Source organism: Coffea arabica, chromosome 3e, assembly GCF_036785885.1.
Source record: "Coffea arabica cultivar ET-39 chromosome 3e, Coffea Arabica ET-39 HiFi, whole genome shotgun sequence".
Lineage (NCBI taxonomy): Eukaryota > Viridiplantae > Streptophyta > Magnoliopsida > Gentianales > Rubiaceae > Coffea > Coffea arabica.
The window spans coordinates 27,678,149-27,698,446 of NC_092315.1; the positions used below are offsets into that span (position 1 = coordinate 27,678,149).

The 20,298-nt window shown below is 36.4% G+C and overlaps 1 protein-coding gene across 5 annotated transcripts; it reads left to right on the plus strand.

Moving 5' to 3' along the window:
- Positions 1–10,621: 10,621 nt before the first annotated feature.
- On the plus strand, positions 10,622–19,966 carry LOC113736688 (protein FAR1-RELATED SEQUENCE 12). 5 transcript variants are annotated; one of them, XR_011842066.1, is made up of 7 exons: positions 10,622–10,780; positions 10,889–11,455; positions 12,799–13,344; positions 15,568–15,986; positions 18,930–19,073; positions 19,318–19,452; positions 19,566–19,966. XR_011842066.1 is itself a non-coding variant. In XM_027263760.2 (6 exons), the coding sequence occupies exons 2-6, from the start codon at positions 10,891–10,893 to the stop codon at positions 19,363–19,365; spliced, it is 1,722 nt and encodes a 573-aa protein (XP_027119561.1). In that variant the 5' UTR covers positions 10,622–10,780; positions 10,889–10,890; the 3' UTR covers positions 19,366–19,966. The 5 variants fall into 5 exon arrangements, 3 of the variants coding, with proteins under 3 accessions (XP_027119561.1, XP_071939454.1, XP_071939453.1); XR_011842065.1 differs by having other exon boundaries at positions 10,623–10,780; positions 19,576–19,966; XM_027263760.2 differs by having other exon boundaries at positions 19,318–19,966.
- The last annotated feature ends 332 nt before the right edge of the window (positions 19,967–20,298 follow it).

The following is a 20,298-nucleotide window of genomic DNA, read 5'->3' on the forward strand; positions in this document are numbered from 1 at the left end:
TATGTGCAAGAACTTCATGAAAAGGTAAGAGCAAACATTAAAAAACACACCCTTCAATAAGTACAAAATGTTAGCAAGGGTCGTTAAAAGATGGTCTTTGAGTCTAAAGATTGGGTGTGGATTCATATAAGAAAGGAACGGTTCCTTGTCCAAAGACATAACAAACTCTTACCAAGGGGAGATGGACCATTCCAAGTCGTGGAACGGATCAATGATAATGCATATAACCTCGAGCTTCCTGGTGAATATGGTGTGCACGCTACATTTAATATCGTTAACTTGAGTCCTTATCTTGCAGATGATAAGATTGATTTGGGGACAAATCATCTTCAAGAAGAAGGGAATAGTGATGGACATACAGCTGATCAAGCTTTTCAAGAAACGAAGGTTCCAAGTTTGAGTGGTCCAATGATGAGAGCTTGTGCTAAGGAGTTTAGAGAGTCATTCCAAACCTTAGTTCGAGATGTACAAGCTCAAGTTGGTGATACAAGAGTCATTCAAGGACTTGATCAAGATAAAACTACACTTTACACACTTATTCAAGTAATTGATGCAAGTGAAGGTAGCGAAGTGCAATTGGGTTCAGGCCCTCATTCAAGATTCGAAGTTGTTTTATGTTTAATTCCTGTTGTTGTTTGTTTAGCTAATTTCCAGAAATGATTGTTAGTTCATTAGAGTTAGTTTTGAGTTATTTTAAGTCGTTTGTTAGAAGGAATAAAAAGCTAAGGTCGTGTGACCCTAGTTGAGCCGAATCAGGGTTTTGGAAAGTAGTTAATTATTTCCATGTTTGATTAGGATTTTTAAGTCTTGCGAAGGCTATATATAGGCCTTAGTCCCAATGTTATTTTCATGATTAACGGAATGAAAATTTTCAAGCAAACACTTGTGTGTTTAGCAACTCTCTTGTCCAAGAGATCAATTTGAATACTTGAGAGAATTCTTGACTGTTCATTGACTTATCAACCAATAACCATAATTGGTTGTGGCATCTTCTACCAACAACCTTGGTTCACTATCTCTGTTAAGTTGTGGGTCACGATTAAATTTAAGGTTCATAATTTCGTGGGTTAGAAGGGTCAAGAGTTTCCACAACTCCAACTTGATTTTTCGTCTAGATCCAGGTTTTGTGGGATACGAGTTCATGCCATTCTTGATGGGTTTGTATCAACATGTTTAGCACCTACTTTCGACAAAGGCATGTTTAAAGATTCTGGAGTGTTTGACATTAGCTGTGAAACCTATTTAAAAAAAAAAGTGGAGAGAGAGGAAAAATATGAAGTATATATGAGATACTATGATCAGGATATGAGTTTCAAAAACTTTCCTTGTGATTTCTGACACTTGCACTGGTATCCCCTGATGTTTCCAAAATTACACTAGCCTCAGTTCAGTTTAATGTTTTGGTAACACATTCAGTCCCTGTCAGAAAAAAGTGGCACAAAAATAGTATTTTGAAGAGTGAGATAATAAACTTGTTTCGATTATGCACTTTTAGGTTCTCCTGAAGTTGTATTATTGAAACAAAGGAAAATATTAAAATTCTTTTGGAGCAATTAGTAAAAGACAAGGGATGATACATTCATTCTACGCCCTATTCCAGACATAACTCGTAGCATGACAAACCTCAAGAATCTAGAATGGATATCAAGATTTGAGTAACGGAAATTAAAACATTCGGGAACCTCTCAAGAACATCGAATTGGTAGACGATGCCATAATTAAGATGACTACTTGATTGATAAGTCGATAAGCACCTTAGGAACCACTCTAATATGTTCAAAAGAAATTTTGAGAAGACAAAAGAATTGTTTCAGTAAAGAAACTATTGCCGGAAAAATGTTCTAACCATTCTATTATTACAAGGAAAGAAATGGCTATTTATAGCCATGAGTACACCCATTAAATGAATCCAACAAGGACTAGAATTACACCATTTATTCTAGCAATTGGATTGAACCTAACTCGACTCAAATTTTCCTAACTAATATTTGGCCCAAACACATTCCCAAGCTGGCCAAATTTATTTTAAACCAAATGGCTAAAAGAAACTAAAGGAAGACTCATAAAAATCCGAACTAACCAATCAGACGAACATCCTTAATCCGATGGCTTTACTTCAAACTACCAACAACTCAATTGGACTGAACAAATGACTACTAGCTTGTGCTAAAGTCTTTGACAAATGTACATAAAGTGGTGCATGTGTGAGTTTATGTTTGATCAATTGAAACGCCTTATCTTGATTATCTCGCCATTGAAATTTCTCATTCTTTTTAAGCACGGTTGTCAAGGGAGCAACAATTGTGCTAAAGTCTTTGACAAAACGTTAATAGAAGCTAGCAAGAATGTGAAAGCTCCGCACATCACTAACCAACTTTGGAGTAGGTCATTCTTGTATGGTTTTGACCTTTTCTTCATGTACATGAATGCCTTGCTCACTAAAAACATATTCCAAAAACACAAGACGATTAGTGCAAAAAATGCACTACTTGAGATTGGCAAAGAGCCTCTCTCTTCTAAGTACCTTAAAAATAGCCCTTAGATAATCAAGATGGTCATCAAAACTCTTGCTATAAATCAAGATATCATCAAAATAAATAACTACAAATTTTTCCAAGAAGAGTCGCAAGACATGTTTCATTAGTCTCATGAAATTACTAGGTGCATTAATAAGTTCAAATGGCATAACTAAGCATTCATATAAGCCATACTTTGTCTTAAAAGTTGTTTTCCATTCATCTTCCTCTTTTATTCGAATTTGGTGATAACCACTTTTAAGATCAATTTTAGTAAAAATGATTGAATCATGCAATTTATCTAACATATCATCTAACCTAGGAATAGGATAACGATATTTTACCATAATTCCATTTAGAGCCTTACAATCGGTGTACATCCTCCATACTCCATCCTTCTTTGGAAGGAGAATAGTCCGCACGACACACGAACTTAAGCTCTCACAAACCCAACCTTTGCTCATCAGCTTATCTACTTGTCTTTGCAATTGCTTGATTTCCTCCAGACCCATCCTATAGGCTGGTTTGTTTGGTAAGGGTGCGCTTGGAACCAAATCAATTTGGTGTTCAATACCTCTTAAGGTGGTAGCCCATCAGGGATCTTCTCAGAAAACATATCTTGATGTTTCTACAAAAGAGATGAGACACTAGAAGGCAACAAGTTGTCAAGTTTATTAGGAATAACCAACACCTTTTCGCACAAAAGTACAAATAAGGATTGATTAGAAATCAAAACTTGCTTGATATTTTAGGCTTTGTTTCCTTTCTTTTTTCTCTCTCTCTCGGCCGATTCTACACTTGCCTTTTTCCCTTCAATTAGTTTAGTCATTTTCTCTTGTTTTTGTGCCTCACTTTTCTCTCGATTTTTCCTCTCACTCTCAATCTGACTTTCCCTCTGAAGTCCCAATCGATCTTCATACACTTGTCTAGGGGTAAGCGCTACAAGAGTGATTTTCTTATTACAATGCATAAAGGTATATTTGTTAGAATGTACATCATAAGTAATCTGTTTATGAAACTACATGGATGACCTAACAAGACATGACTTGCTTTCATTGGTACTACATTACATAAGACTTCATCTTTATATTTACCAATGCAAAAAAGACTATGTGATACGAACGTCGCCAACTTGTGACGAAACCCGCAAGAGACAAGCGCACAGGATCTAGAGGGACAGAACATGTTTGGAAGATGATGGAACCTTGACCCGTTAATCACGTGGCTAACGAACCTTGGTATAAGGTAGATGACGCCACAATCTAGTGCGATTCTAGATTGATAAGTCGAACTTGAAGATTCTAGGGAATTAATCTAAGAAATTCAAGTGAAGCTCACAAGAAGCCAATGAGAGAACTCTCAATTTTGTATTAAACGAAATCTGTCAAATAATACAAGTAATAGTCCTATTTATAATACTATTAAACACAAGAAAACCAAGAGGGATTAGGCTTCAAGTGAGGTCTTTAACCTTAGGTACTCGCGGCCCAACCCAACAAGACAAGACCAAGTCGGTCCAAAGCTCACAAATGAGCTCTTAGTCAGCCTTATGCTCAACATGAGCTTATTGATCTAATCCAACAACTACTACTAATTAAATACTCAAACAAGAAATGACTAACCTATTAACCATATGACCTCAATGAGGTTCGTGGCCTTCAAGTATGACTTCCTTCAGGTCTTAGTGGAATTTGAACCTTGTTTGATGGCATAGCTAGATTTGTATCATTCCCCTCCTCTTGAAAGCAATTTGCCCACAAATTGAACGATTGTTTGTGATAGAAGATATTGGGGAATATTTGGGCGAATGCGATCCAAGAAGCATGCATTCTACTCAAATGGAACACGAACCAATGTGCACACTGCAACTCACAATTATTGCACCAATAGCTCAAGTTATTGACTCCTGGATCAAATACAAAGAACGAAGAATAAGTAATAATGAAGTAAATATAATCAACACATTCAGCAAGTTGATAGCAAGATGGAAATATGGAAACTCCATGTGTCATGCAAAAACCTATAATTGTCCGAAACATACATTAGAATCACTTAGCGAAATAGATGCAAATTTCCATGACAAGGACTTGAAATGCACACCAAACGTTTGAACTATAATGAAACTAGAACAACGACTCTTAGGCAAATCAACTTCTTGAAACACAATACCTATTAATTCAAGAACTTTAAACATACCACAAATGTAAATACTAGCGTACACATAAAGATTACTTGACTCAAATGAAAGAAACAATACAGAATGACCCAAAACTAGACTGCGACAATTGCAATTTATTGAAGGACTCAAACTAACACTAGGATGATGGTCATAGAGTAAATGTACAGCTTTATTGAAATCCATGAATCCCATATGATAAACCATGTGACATGCATGAACAATCTTAAAGATGATGCCAATTGACTCTAAAAGTCTAGCATGCATGAACAATTCAAGAAACTCAGCTTTGCTCAAGAAAGTAGCATCCAATTCTCCAAGATAAGGTGGATAACTACTCATCACCACACTAGAAAGAACACTTACCTTCATGGTCGGCTTACACTTATTAATTGTACCATGATAGCAAGGAGATTTAGGAAAGAAATTTACCTCATTCATGGCAATTAAGTTATCTACAACTTTCCCAATGTTACGCAAGGCAAATAGCTTAGGACTTGTCTCATAATGCAGCACTTTATTTGCCTCATAAACCTGTGAAAATTGAACAAACATGCTAGCCAAAACAAAGTAAGGATGGTTAGTAGAAAACAAGGTCTTTCTCACTACTTTGGCTTTTGCAAACATCACCTGTTTTCTCTCATTTTTTCTCTCTAGGGCCGAATCACTTAATGCTATTTTCCCCTCATTTTTCTCGGCCCCTTTCACTTTCTTGTTGCAATCTGACTTGATCCTCATGCACTTGTTTAGGAGTGAGAGGAACAAGTGTAACTTTCCTATTGCAGTGCATGAAAGTGTACTTATTGGCAAAACCATCATGGGTAGTTCTTTTGTCATATTGCCATGGCCTCCCCAATAGTACATGAGTAGCTTGTATGGGCACCATGTCACAGAGGACTTCATCCTCATACCGACCAATGCGGAAGGGAACCACCACTTGCTTCGTGACTCTCACGTCTCCGCTGTCATTCAACCATTGGAGCCTATAGGGGTGTGGGTACTTGATTGTAGGAAGTGAAGCCTTTTCCACTAACGTTGCACTTGCTACATTTGTGCAACTCCCGAGGTCAATTATAAGACTGTACACCTTGCCTTTGATATGACAACGTGTGTAGAAAATATTCTCCCTTTGTTGGCCATTGTCCTCCTTGACTTGGGTAGCTAACACTCTTCGAACCACCAATCCGAGCTGCTCATTTGTTGGAAGCTCTTCACTAGAGTCAGGTTCCTCCTCTTCCAAAAGGGGTCTCCCTTCATATCCCTCCTCATCATCCGTGACCTCCTCTCCATTGTCAAGTAGAAGCATGGTTCGTCGGTTTGGACATTGAGATGCAATATGACCAAACCCTTGGCATTTGAAATTCTTAATCTCACGGTTACAGGCTTTAGAGGCATCATTCATAGCCTTGGTGTCCTTCTTGAGGCCCTCGGCCTTAGCTTCATGTCGTGTGGCTCCACCCGAAACTCCCGTAGTCGGTTTCTCCTCTTTTTTAGGTGGATAAGATCTCCAATTTGAACTAACTGGAGTACTAGCCAGTCGTGGAGTACCCCTCATCTTGAGGCGGCATTCCACTTTTGAAGCTTTGTCCATCATGTCTGTGATCTCCATGTAGTGATGCAACTCCACCACCTCAGCAATCTCTGGTCTTAATCCACTCAGGAACCTAGCCATTGTCGCTTCCTTGTCCTCCACTACATCCGCCCGTAGCATGGCTATTTTGAGAACACTTCGAGAACCTTGACTCAAGTTTTGTAACTTTTGATAAAGGTCTCGGTGGTAGTGACTTGGGATGAACTGTTTCCTCATCAACCTGCGAAGTTCATACCATGTGGTAACAGCTGGTTCTCTACATCTCCTTCGGCTAAGTCGCACTTGATCCCATCAGATGATGGCATAATCCGTAAATTCAAGAGTGGCAAGTTTCACCTTTTGATCATCCCTATATTCTTGACATTCGAAGACCATCTCAATGCGCGTTTTTCCCACTCCAAGTAGGCATCTGGGTTGGATTTCCCTTGGAATGAAGGGATTTTGATTTTGATCCCTTTGAGTGCATCATCGTTCCTCCTTTGGTCTCATTGAGCATACCTAGGCCGTCGGTCGTCCTCTTCTCCTTCATGCGTAGGGCCGGATTCATCCCTATTACTTCCCCCATGAACCGAGTTACTCTTTTGTTGATGGTTCTCATGTTGGTCTATTCGTTCATCGATGGATTCAAGGGAGATGTCCAGCCTCTGTTGGAACTCACTCTACAAGGCCTTCATGTTAAGTTTATTGTCAAACGGGTGAGAATCCATGCTAAGGTAACCTGCAAAAGGAGTTAGCAAAGAAACAAAGATATATTTCCTTTCACGCTCCCTTAGGTGTTTACACCCAACACTCGTGTATCACTCAAAAATTACTCACTCTAATGATCTCACAAATAACTCTTACTGGCATTTGTTTGCTTCTCTTGAAGAAATCAAAAAATTTCCTCCAAGAAGCTTCAATGTCAACGATCAATCTTGAACCAAACAAGAATGAAGCAAGGGTAAAACTGAAACAAATTTAGGTTTATGACACACTTGAGATGTTGTTTTATGACTCAAATAATGTAGGAAAACAACCCTAAGATGATCGACACTAGACACGACGCAAAACTCAAAAGCTGAAATTTGGAATCCTAGAAAGACTCCTACCCGAAAACTGAAATTTTGAGCTGCTGTTTTTACTGAGTTCTGGTCAGTATTTTGGAGGGTAAATGGTGCTTTTGGGGTGCTCAAATAATGTAAGAACCAGTCCTCAAATTTCAGTCAAATTGGTTTGCAAAAACTAGCTTAACCGACTTTAGAAACTGAAGTATTCAAAGGCGGTTTGGCTAAGGTGTTTGTGGCGGTTTAGGTTTGGTTTTGGAAACTGATTTGGGTGTATTTGGGGCTGGTTAGGTCGTTTGGGGTCGTTGGAATTCAATTAAGATTTGAAAACTCAAGTTTTGGGAAACCAATCAAGATTTAGAAACTCAAGTTTATTTGGAAACTCAAGTTTTTGGAAACCAATCAAGAATTGGAAACTCAAGATTTGGAAACCTGATTTCCTTTGTGTGAGAGCCGATTCCTTCTCTTCTTTCTTTTTTTTTCATTTTTTTGTTTTTGATTTTTTTCTTTGGCTTTTTAAGGAACACAAATTCAGGTCACACCAACAAGTTCAAGAAACAGATGAAAGGTTATGCAAATTCCAAGAAACCCCTAGTTCTTGATTTATTGTTCAAGAACTTTCAAAACAAGACTTGGTGGTCCAAGAACTTCAAGAATTTTGTTCAAGAAGCTCAAGAACTTCCCCAAATTATGTTGTGGGGTCCAAGGTTTGTAAGAACAATAACCAATACTCAAGAAATAGGCAAAACAGAATTTCAGCAATACTCAAAAGAAAATTCCAGCAACTTGGACACTAAAACAATATAAGGTACGTGACTTTTTTTTTTTGTTTTTAAACCCTAACAACCCAAACACAAGTATAACAGACCCAAGAACGAAATTTGGATAGAAAACACAAAAAGACAACACCCAAACAGATTTTTGTGTTCGGATGAACAATACCTGCGGATGAACAGTACCCGCTCTAATACCAGAGAATACGATCTCGACCCAACAAGAACTGTCTTGAAGAACCGAATCAATCAGGCAGCGGAAGGATCTATCTTGATTAGGTTATGGAACAATAACTATCTTGCTAGAGCTAAAGAGAATCCGTCTCTAAAAACCTAGTGGATTGGTTATTGGTTTGAAAGAACAAAATGATGTGATCATTTTGCCTTGAACACCACAAGTATCCAAGTTAAATACTTGATACAGTTCAAGAAGAAACTCATGTTCCATCAAGGAACTCCATAAAAGGAGACAACTCTTTTTTTATTAATTCATCTTCAACATCATATTATTGAATAGTTAAATAAAGTTGGCTATTTATAGCCTTACAAGACTCAAAAACCTAATCTAAATTGGAAACAATACAAGTTTTCTTATTTGACTTGACTTCTAAACTTGACACAACTTCCTAAACAAATTTGGAAGCAATTAACTACTTTTCTAAAACTATAATTCAACTAGACTAGGAAACTAACTAACTCAAATTGGCTTAACTATGGTCAATATGACCTTAGCCTTTATTCCCTAATTCAAACAACTTACTTAACTCTCAAATTAACTCTAATTAACAACTAACATTGCTGAAAACTCAATTAAATAAATGATAACAAGAAATAAGTATGACACGGGGTTGGATCTTCAATGATTCTCGAGCCCGATTGCACTATCAACCATCATTGGAATGTGAAGACTTGTAAAATAAATTTTCTTGGACTTGAAAGGAATCCAAATCTTTATGTTCTCATCAGTATGTACCTATCTATAAACGCGTACATCACCCATTTCATTCAACCATTGTAGACGGTATAGTTTGGGATGAGTGATGGTCGAAAGTCCTGACTTCTCCATCATGAGCAAACTCGTGATGTTAGCACAACTTCCACCATCAATTATAAGGCTATACACTTTGTCTTTAATATGACAATGTGTACAAAATAAATTCTCACATTGTGCGTCATCCTCATATTTGAGCCGTTTAAAAGTAGTTAGGGAAATAAGTGACTAAATCCTTGTTCAATTGGATTAGTCTTAGTAGTTTAGGTTTTAGCTATAAATAGGTTTCTTCTATTCTATTGAAAGACTTTTGAGAGATGAATTAGTAAAAGTGAGTTGTTCTCCTCTTATGGAATTCTTTGATGGAACGTGAGTTTCTTTTTGAATTGTATCAAGTATTTAGCTTGAATACTTGTGATGTTTAAGGAAAGTTGATCACATAATCTTGTTCTTTCAAGCCAAGAACCAATTCACTAGGTTTCTAGAGACGGGTTCTCTTTAGATTTAATCAGGTAGTTATTATTTCATAACCTAATGAAGATAGATCCTTCCGCTGGCTGATTGATTTGGTTCTTCAAGACAGGTTCTTGCTGGGTCGAGTTGGCATAAAAAGGGAACTAGTCATGAACTTTCATACCAACTCTATCCTAACCCTCAATAAATTTACAAAATTATACTAAAAATGAAAACACATACCACGTAGAGCATCAAGTGTAGTTTCAACCCAAGAGTTTATAGGAAAGAAACACAATTCATCATCTAGACCAAACAAGCATACTTATATATTGACTCTATTCTCCATTGCATATTATACATCATCCATGACATGTTATGAATACAATAGATGCTTGATTTTGTCATACTTTGTTGTATGTCAATCTCATACAAGTTAGTCTATTTCATATATAGGAGCAGTATCTTTTATGTTCGATACATTCATTTGATAACACAACAACTAAGATGATCACTTGTGGATTAAGCTGACAACAATGATTACTTACCTATAGAAATTGGAATACGGAAATTCTCAGATTTTGTCGCAGATTTTGCCTTCTTTCTTCTTCTATTCCGTGGATGCTAAAGATGGAGTAAGCTAACCAAAATCAGCAGAACTTATTCTCTAATGGAGCCTTCCCTCCATTTTTCTTACTTTTCCCTCCAACTTTTTCTATGCAAATGATATAAGACCCCTGTCCTATCAACGTTGTCAATTAGCAAATGGGGCCATCTTAGAGCATGAATTGGTGCAATTTTTGTTAATTCAGGCATATTACCTTAACCAGATAATAAGCTAAAGTTAATCTCATTTTATTAGTTACTTAGAGGTTTGTTAACCTAATCTTGTTTAGTCCCTAAATTTCGTTTGTTAAGTACCTTATTGTCTTAGGGCATACAAAAAAAAGTCACCCCTTCTTATATCAGTAATGGGCCTCAAAACACTGACAGGGGAGATAAGTATAATTTTAAAAACCTTAAGAGATGTTATTGCAAGTGTTAGAAACTTTAGGGAAGATTTCTGAAATTCTCCGTCATTTATTCATAGCACACGTAAAAATGTAATGGTACTGTTTGTAGTATTTCCTCTATCCCAAAATTTCCCCAAACTTTTTCACCCCTGGAAACCTACAATAGTGCTACAGGTGTATAGGTTGGAGGAATCCCATCAGCTGTGCGACGCATCTGGTCACCGGTAAATTTTTGCAGGAAAAGTTCTAATATTCTACTTATTTACTCTGTAATTTCCTGAAAATTCATACGTATGTTTGGGGCATTTTTTGGTTTTTGATTGTTTCCACAGGAATGATAGATTCCAGAAAGAGACGTAGAAAATCTGAAGACAGTAATGCCGTTAGGGTTGATAGTGCTGAGGAAGAAGAAGAAGTAAAAGTTGTATGCTTCGGTTGTTGTGGAGAAGAAGCGATTAATTACAAGCGTAAATCGTACATTGAAGCATTAGAAAATTTATTATCAGAAAAAGTTTTGAACTGTGAAGAGGAAGCCTATAAATTATATTGCGATTATGCTTTTGCTATGGGATTTAGTGTTAGGAAAGGGAAACAGTATTACTTCGAGGGTACAAAAAGGGTTAGGGCAAAAATGTATTGTTGTTCGAAAGAGGGGTTGGCTATTAGTGAGAGGGAGGGTGGAAATGGTGGTAGTAATAGTTGTAATAATAATAAATTGGAGACTAGGACTGGTTGTAAGGCTATGATTTATTTTGTCTGTAACAAGGGGGAGTGGAAAGTAGGAAAGTTTGTCAAGGAGCATAATCATGAGATGGCCGAGGTTTGTGAGAGGCCGCTTTTGAGATCGGCTCGAGCAGCTTTAGCTTCGAATTATGGTGGAATGCAGCCCAAGTTGTCGGGTGCGCATTTATTATGCTTAACTTGTTTGTTTCAGATTGTTGTTTTTGAATTCGGCGTTATTTGCTTCCTTTTGTTTTGATTGGTAGTTTGTATGAGGTGCTTAAATTTTGTCACCTCTTAAACTTTGAAGCACCATGAAGCTGTAAAATGAATGTTGTATCTTGTTAGGGTCCAAGTGAATGAAATTGAGAGATCTGATGCAAAGACATACGGTAGCTTACAGTTTTGTTATGGGAAGTCATCTTTTTGGCACTATAAGTTCAAATTTTTCAGCATCTGTATCTGAGTTATGAAATATTATGAATCTATGGCGAGGATGATTCTGATAATGCTTCATGACAAGAAACTATATCTAAAGATGGGTGCTAGTTCCAAACACTGGCAGATTATCTGAACAAGCACTGCATTTGGCAGCCTAGGAGTTTGCAGGTTTTCTTAAATTCTATGCATTGAAGGAACTTAAAAATGTAATAGAAAATTGTACAGGATATTCTCTGATTCAAGGGGTTATGGTTCCTGTAACTTGCTGGCATGTAGAAGAAACTCTGTTGTTTGGGTCACATTTGAGGTTTCTGAGTTTCACCTATGAAGATGGTTCTGTGAGATAGTCTATCGTTCCCTTTGCTTCCATCTTCCTAAAGAAAAAGGAGTGATTCACTTTTAACGTCACCTTCATCATACAAGTTTTGACTGCTAGTTATTTGGTTTAGTTGACCTCTGCATAATATCCACCTGGTTTATTCGTGATTGTGTAATAATTTAATGATTTGTTTTCATAATATTGGTCTACAGTGTACATATACATCTTTTGATACTGTTACTTGATGGCAACTGTTCTTTCGGGTAACATGCAATGAAAATCTTCATGGTGATATTAATAAAGTTGGAGAGACTCTCTGAATTTGGTGCAAGAGATGCTTTCTACATGAATCTGTTATTTGTTTATGAACAAAGTTAGAACTTTGTGTTTTAGTTCTGTAGAACTATTGAATTAGAAACAAGAACACATAAAGAATTGAAGTTGTAGGTCCACTCTTATTTGACTGGAAGAAGAAGAAAAAGAATATCAAATGGAGGATAGAGTTCCTCTAGTTTTACAGTTATTTAGTCTGTTAAATTATGGAAAATCACGAACAGAAAATCACAAACTACTGTACTATTTCTTTGATATTTTACATGAACTGCGTTAAAATTGAAAGTAGTGAGGGATTTCATTGTTTGGCTGTATCAATTTAGTTTTATGAAATCCTTGAATCTTGATTGGAACATGGGAAACGGTATATGATTTTGTTCTGGCGTCCTTTAACTGATTATCAGGCATTTAATTGTAAAAACTTGGCAGATATGTCAAGCCCTTGTTGTGAAGTCGAAAAGCCTGAAGATGTCATCGATCTTGACAGCGATGAAGAGGATGTAATGTGTCTGCACTGTAATGGTGCAGAAGGAGAAGCTGAAGCGTGCGAGTGTTCATCTAATACTGATGTTGACGATCTAGAAAAGATATTGGCGGAACAAGTAATTCAAAATGAAGAAGAGGCCTACAAGGTGTACTGTGACTATGCACATGTAATGGGTTTCAGTGTTAGGAAAGGAAAGCAGTATTACTTTCCTGGGACCAAAAGAATAAGATCAAAATCATACTACTGTTCCAAGGAAGGGTGTGTGAATGAAGATATAAGTGTAGCAACCCACAACAAATTGGATGCTCGAACAGGATGTAAAGCCATGATTTGTTTCACATGTGATGAGGGTGGCCAGTGGAAGGTTACGAAATTTGTGAAGGAGCATAACCATAAAATGGCTGAGCCCTATGAGAGGCATTTGTTGAGATCTGCACGGTCAGTTTCAGATGCAAAAGGCAGCACTGCTTCACAGTCGATGAAGCTTGGTAAATATCTGCTTTGGCATTTCCATATTTTTTTAAAAATATCTTCACTATAATTGCAGTTCACCTCTCTACGTCTCACTTTTCTTTGGTGGTCAGATATGAGAATATTCCTTGTAGATGCTGAAATTACCTGACATTCATAAGTTGTAGCCTTCTGTGCTACTTTACCCTGATTAAAGCTTATTTCAGCATTTTGATTCTAAACTATCCCTTATTTCATCAACTTTTAATTGTCTATTTGATGTGAAAAATTAAGCTAGTCATGTGTTCATTCTGGAAGCTGGTATGCAGAGTCTTAGTATCAACAAAGATTCTATTTTCTGAAAACATTTGTTTTTATTTTATCGCTTTTTCCCCTCAGAACTAGATGAACAATGTTCTATCTGGCATTTATATACTTTTAAGGCAATGTATGTATGTCTTTGTGAAGTTTGGTGAAGTAGATATGCCTGGCTTATTAAGAAAGTTACAGGTAGCCCAACGGCAAAACCATGAGAAATCATCTCCACATTTGGCATCTATTACGAACTGGTGAACAATATTGATATCTGTTCATTGTATGATGAGAATTATCTCTTCCAAAATTTTATTGCACATTCATTGTGATGACAATGGGATTTTATTTCTATGCTAAAGACACTAGCTCTCTTTTGATACAAAAGTTCTTTTTCCGTAACCAACCCTTCTCTAGATCCAAAAATTTTTGCAAGAAACTGTGACATTTGAGAATCTTGTAAAAAGTATTCAACTGCAAGTAAAATTATTAGGAATAGAATGAAAGGTCTAAACTGCTTCTGTAAAGCTTAGTGATTAAACTATTCTTGTACCAATAGGCCATTTAACTCATAAAAAAGTGTTGCTAAAAAAGTATGAAAATAAAGACCCTCTTGAAAGCATTGACTCTGAATGATTCTGTCAGTTCATGCAGTTAAATCGAGTGTTTATAGTCAAGTTTAGGAGCATTAATCTCTACTGTTAGGAGAACCTGGAGGGAAACTGAAAGAAAAAGCAAAGAAGAGGCAGCTTGTTGCTGCTGTTCTCCCACTTCTGATGTAGCCATTCACAACTTATTGAATGGTTTGGTTTCATCCCTGGCTGGCATTTGACATTTTTTAAGTTTGAGGTTAACCTTTTGACAAACTCTTCTCACAATGGGTTTCCTGTTGAGCTATCTCCTGATTTATTCATCACTATTTCCTATATCAGAATCTTTGAGCATTCACGTGCAACAAAAAGAATATGGGCATACTGTCATAAAATTTGTTTCAGCAAAAGATACTGGAATAAAAATTTCCATTAAAAGATATACAAATTCTAGAATGCCAAAATTCCTTATGTTGCTTCATCTGGGCCACTGGACTGGTGGTAGTACCGTTCTTGCTTATTTTAGGTAGTTAGGGCTGTGGTTCAAGGGTGCTTGAATAAAGGCTGTTAGGGGAGTTTGCATTTGGTTAGGGAGATTGCATTCAGATGTTTGGTGGCAGAGGGAAGGTTTTTCTTGCAGGGAAAGGTGGGGAGGTATTATTTAGTGCTTTTTGTCTCATTTCCTTCCTTTTTCTCCTTTTTGGCTCTTTTCATGTGTTTGTAGTGATGCACTTACTTCCCTTTGATTTAGTGCTTTAACATGATAGAATGTCTAAATGTACGGAGTTGGAGTTTGATGTGTCATTTGTAGCTCGAAAAGGTTGGTTTGCCAGAAATTTAAGATGTCACTAGATTAATCCGTCTGTCCCAAATTGATAGTCATTTTGCGGGATCCTACTTTTTAACAGTAGTGTCTTGATTGGTGGTGTAGTGCTTCCATAAATGTTTGAAATTCAATGTACCACATGAGGTAATGAATAATCAGGATGGTATTGGAAAAAGGAGTTAAAATGACAAACATATTGGGCCGTTCCAAACAGGAACATGTATCAATGGGACAGCTGGTATACCATTCTGAAGTAATGATTTCAATGAGGGACTAGATGAGTGCAGAAATAGTGTGCTTGAGAAATGTCTTTTACAAACTTTACCTGCTTGCACAAAAGACGAAGCCCTGAAAGCATGTTTTCCTTTATATATTTTTTTGAAATACTGGATTATATGGATAAGGGAAAAACTCCACAAAAGGAAGATTAATAACTTTCACTGTTTAGAATTAGTTACTTTTCGCTCTCTTGTTCCCCTTGGAAAGATTGTTTAATGGGTCCTAAAGTATGAATTCATTATATTATCTTTTAGCAGGTCTTAATAATGTCACTTGCTCTATAGAATGTTCTGGAAGTGAGTCAATTGGACATGAAAACTCAATTAAAGAACCGCATGAAGGTATGATGTTTGAAACTGAGGACGCTGCAAGGGCATTTTATGGTGAATATGCAAGGGATGTAGGATTTGTCATGGATGTAATGTTGAGCTGTCCATCAGTGATGGAGGGAAGTTCGATTGCCCATCATTCTGGATGTAATGAGGGAGACTTTTGTGCTAATAAGTACAATCCACTTCGACTTGTTGTAAACCAGCATCCAGGCTCAGGAGCAAGGTGTCAGGCTATGATGACTGTAAAGTCTGACAAATCTGGAAATTGGGTGGTCACTAGATTTTTGAGGGATCACAGTCATCCACTTGTAATTTTCCCAAGAGAAGTTAGATATTCCATGGTGAGTACTTCTTTGAAACTATAGTGAAGCTTATTTTTCCATCTTTTCCTTTCTCACACACTGACTGGTTATTTTTTAAGCATGATGAAATTAATTAAAGGAAAAGGTAAATAATAATAAATATAAAAGGTGCTTGGAGATGAGCAATGTTTCAATGACTAAAAGCATAATACCACGTGAAACTGTCGTACAGACTGAAAGTACAGAATAAGTCGTAAAGTCTGTCATTATGCTTCTGTATGATGGGAGTGATCCTAAATAGGACTGGGAGAGAGCTGTCAAAGATTTTAGAGATGACATATTTATGGTTTTTTTGCTCTTCAGGTCAATTTCTTTGCCAATGGTAATTTTAATGCATAGCATATCTGACATGTTTGTTATTTATTACCTTTGATCTAGGTAATATGACCTATTCTTATAATTTAGACTGACAATTAAGCTCGTGTCCTTCTAAAAGCTATTTAATTTAAAAGTATATACATATATATATATATATATATATGTAGAATGATTCAGACTCTCTAGTATTTTAGAAATTGCAGATATGATGAACATGTGTATGTGAAGAAATAAAATGGAAGGGCCAGAATGTACTATTAGGATGGATCTATATTTTTCTAGAGTGAAATTATGACAGACTTAAGCTATTTAACCATGTTATGTGTACATAATCTAGTATTTTGGATACCAAAAAAAGACAAAAAAAAAAAGGAATACTATTACCACATGGGAATTTTTCACTGTTTATGGATAACATTAGTATTTCAAAAGTCTTTCAGAGGCATATCTTTGCCAAAAGAGTGAAGTAGGGTTGCTCATTCTAACCAAATAAGTGTTTTAGGGAAAATAGAAAAGTTCCTTTAACCGAAACAAAATTAGGTGAGGCACTCACTTTAGAGTTTGAAGGTTATGAGCAAATTATCTTATTATAGACTAGAGACATTAGAATGCATTTGATGGTGGAGACAATGTCTATTCCTTCCCCACCCCCACCCCCCCCCCCCTTCTTTTTCCTTTTGGGGGTGAGAGATAAGCAGAGGGCAACAGGCTGAAAGACTGAAAATTCTGAGGGGTTTTACTGGTAATAAACTTGATTGAGGATGCATAAGATATTTAGATGAATATGTTAGCTAAGTTGGGGTTTACATGCATATTTTCAGGTCTTAGATCGTAGATGCATTGAATCACCCTTGTGGGTACCATAGAATTCAATTCAGAGGACCATTTATGTTCATTTGATCTGTGCATAAAGTTGGACATAAGCTGAGGCCCAGCTAAAAACAATTGGGAAGGCAATGTAGTTGAACTTGACCAATCTGGTAATTGAGTTGTAACAAGATTTGTAAAGAATAGGTATCTTTACCCGTAATCTTCTTGTTGGGAGTTTGTAAATGCTATGGTTAGTATTCAATATACTGTCTAATCCATGATATGGAGTACCGTTTCCCAATTAGTTTCTGCCCTGCTTGTATTCAGTTAAAGTTGGGTACGATAGCACATCCAGGGTCTTTCTGTTTGGTTTTATGTTGTAGTAATGAAACTTTGCATTTTTCTTCACTGTTTCTTATCTATATTTACTTTATTATTTCATCTTTGCTGCCCATAGATGCAACTTCTGGAACTTCAGAGAATTTAGAAAATAATAGTTATTAAGTCCCTGTTGGACCTTCATGTTTAGCACTTGTATAAGCCTAGGACTTTTTTATGTAGTCGTCAGGGAAGCAAGTTTTAAAGCTTTACAAGATGCAATTAGTTGTTCTCACAAAAGAACGAAAATAATAAAGTTGTAACAAGATTTGTAAAGAATAGGTATCTTTACCCGTAATCTTCTTGTTGGGAGTTTGTAAATGCTATGGTTAGTATTCAATATACTGTCTAATCCATGATATGGAGTACCGTTTCCCAATTAGTTTCTGCCCTGCTTGTATTCAGTTAAAGTTGGGTACGATAGCACATCCAGGGTCTTTCTGTTTGGTTTTATGTTGTAGTAATGAAACTTTGCATTTTTCTTCACTGTTTCTTATCTATATTTACTTTATTATTTCATCTTTGCTGCCCATAGATGCAACTTCTGGAACTTCAGAGAATTTAGAAAATAATAGTTATTAAGTCCCTGTTGGACCTTCATGTTTAGCACTTGTATAAGCCTAGGACTTTTTTATGTAGTCGTCAGGGAAGCAAGTTTTAAAGCTTTACAAGATGCAATTAGTTGTTCTCACAAAAGAACGAAAATAAATGGGCAATACTAGGATCTGGAACAAGTATTCAAACATATGCAAGATAGCTAAAACTGTTCAAATGATGACTGCATCAGGATCCAAGTAACATGCTCATGGAAAAATGAACTTCAGTGTAATTTGTTTTCATGCAAGTCATCAGCAAGGGAGAGAAACAACATAGAGAGAAGAAAGAAAGAGGACTGTTCCATGAACTCATTTTGACAAAATCAATGGGCAGTGAAAATTAACTGCTATCATAACTTCAATTCACGGAAGACTTGGAATGGTATAGGCATAGATGTTGATTGTGTTGTGAGTTTGAATGGTATTCCCTCTGTGAGAGTATTCAATATTGGTAGAACTGTTGGTTGAACAGAGAACATGCTTGAAGACTTGGAACATGTCCTAAAACTACTGTAAACTGACTGAAAAGGTGTTGAATTACTATCTTACTTGAACTAGACTTTTACACTAAGTATTCATCGCTTCATCATCTGTGTGCCAAAAGATCAAAACAATGTTTTGTGAAGTACAACTCTGCCCTTTTAGATGATGAACTGCTATTGACATAACTAATCCAGTCCTGTTGGTATTCCCAAATGCATAAATGATTTCGATTATCCTTTTTATTTTCTGTGAACTAGGATGCGAGTATACTGTTTAACAAATTCTGTTTAACAAATTCAACATCTTATCATTTAGTATTTTTCTATTCATTTTGTAGGATGATAAGGACAAGAAGATTCAGGAGCTAACATCCGAGCTTCGAAATAAGAGACGGTTGTGTACGATGTATCAGGAGCAATTGATGTTATTCATGAGGGAGGTTGAAGAACATATTAATCAATTATCAAGAAAAACTGAATTGGTAGTGAAAAATCTAAACAAACTAGACTGCTAAAAAAACATTAACTGCATTATAGATTGCACATGCTTAGATTACTTTTTTTGGAAAGAAAGGGAAAAGAAAATTATTTGTTTGATGCCTGATTAATCTCTCTTTTTTTCTCTATTGCTTTATTGTGTAAATTGCTCTAATATTTTTTCTTTTTATTGCTCAAATCTCATTTTAGGTATCCTTTTTTTTTATTTGTTTATCTTTTGAGATGTAGAGTCTACAACTGAGCATTGAAGATTGTAGCTATTGTCTGTACATATAATCTTTCCAAACTATTCATGGCATTGATTTGCCAAATCTGCAAAGTTGTTCCCATTCCATGCAGGAACATGTTAACAGATGACTGTTCGTAAGTCTTTCCTGCCTACATCTCTTCGAAACTTTTATTCTTTTCATTCCATCCCAAGTTTTCATGACATTTTGTAGATCCTACCCTGATATTTTGCCCACTACTTTCTCGAGTCCTCTGCAGCTAGTACTTACAGGTTTTGAGGACCTGCAGTTGCACCTCTGTAATTGCTACCGAAGATGCCATGGCCTAGATTTGGGCACATAACTTGTATGTAGCAACAGGTGGCCTAGATCTTGCCACAACAGCAACGTCCCCAGCTTGGCTATTAAGTCTTGTTTGGTGCAATTGTAGACAATCTCAGAAACGGTAGACAAACCATTAAGTCTTGTTTGGTGCACTTTTCTCATGGGATTGGTTGAAATTTTGGCTGACAAGAATTTCAAATTCGTACAACTCTAATATACTTCATATATTGGTGCTAATTAAAGCCTATGTGATTGACAGTTTCCACTGCACTATGTGATGTAAACTTTCAAAAAGCAAATGTATATTATCACATAACTTCCATGTATGATAGGTACTCGCGAACAAGGTTAGCAATGAGTCATGTCATGTTATACAGAACTTATGGTAGGTACTAAAGTGCTGGCAACGAGTCATGTGATCATATTTGTGTTAGAAAACCTCAATCGGGACGTAGTCCATTATCTTGTCATGCCTTTATCGTGGATGTGTAGAATTAAATGCAAAGTAAAGTTTGTGTGCTGCGTAAGTTTGCGAAGTAAGAAAAATTGGCTAGAGAGATGAAAGTATGAATCTAGAGTTTGGATGACTCATTGGAAAAAAGAGCTGTACCAATGAGTAGTAGCACTAGAATACGTAGCGGTCGTCAATTCATTATTT

Coding starts and splice junctions, on each gene's coding strand:
- LOC113736688 (XM_027263760.2), top strand. CDS start 10,891: ATGATAGATTCCAGAAAGAGACGTAGAAAATCTGAAGACAGTAATGCC. Junction 11,456..12,798: donor AATGCAGCCCAAGTTGTCGG/GTGCGCATTTAT, acceptor AAAACTTGGCAG/ATATGTCAAGCCCTTGTTGT. Junction 13,345..15,567: donor TTCACAGTCGATGAAGCTTG/GTAAATATCTGC, acceptor ATTATCTTTTAG/CAGGTCTTAATAATGTCACT.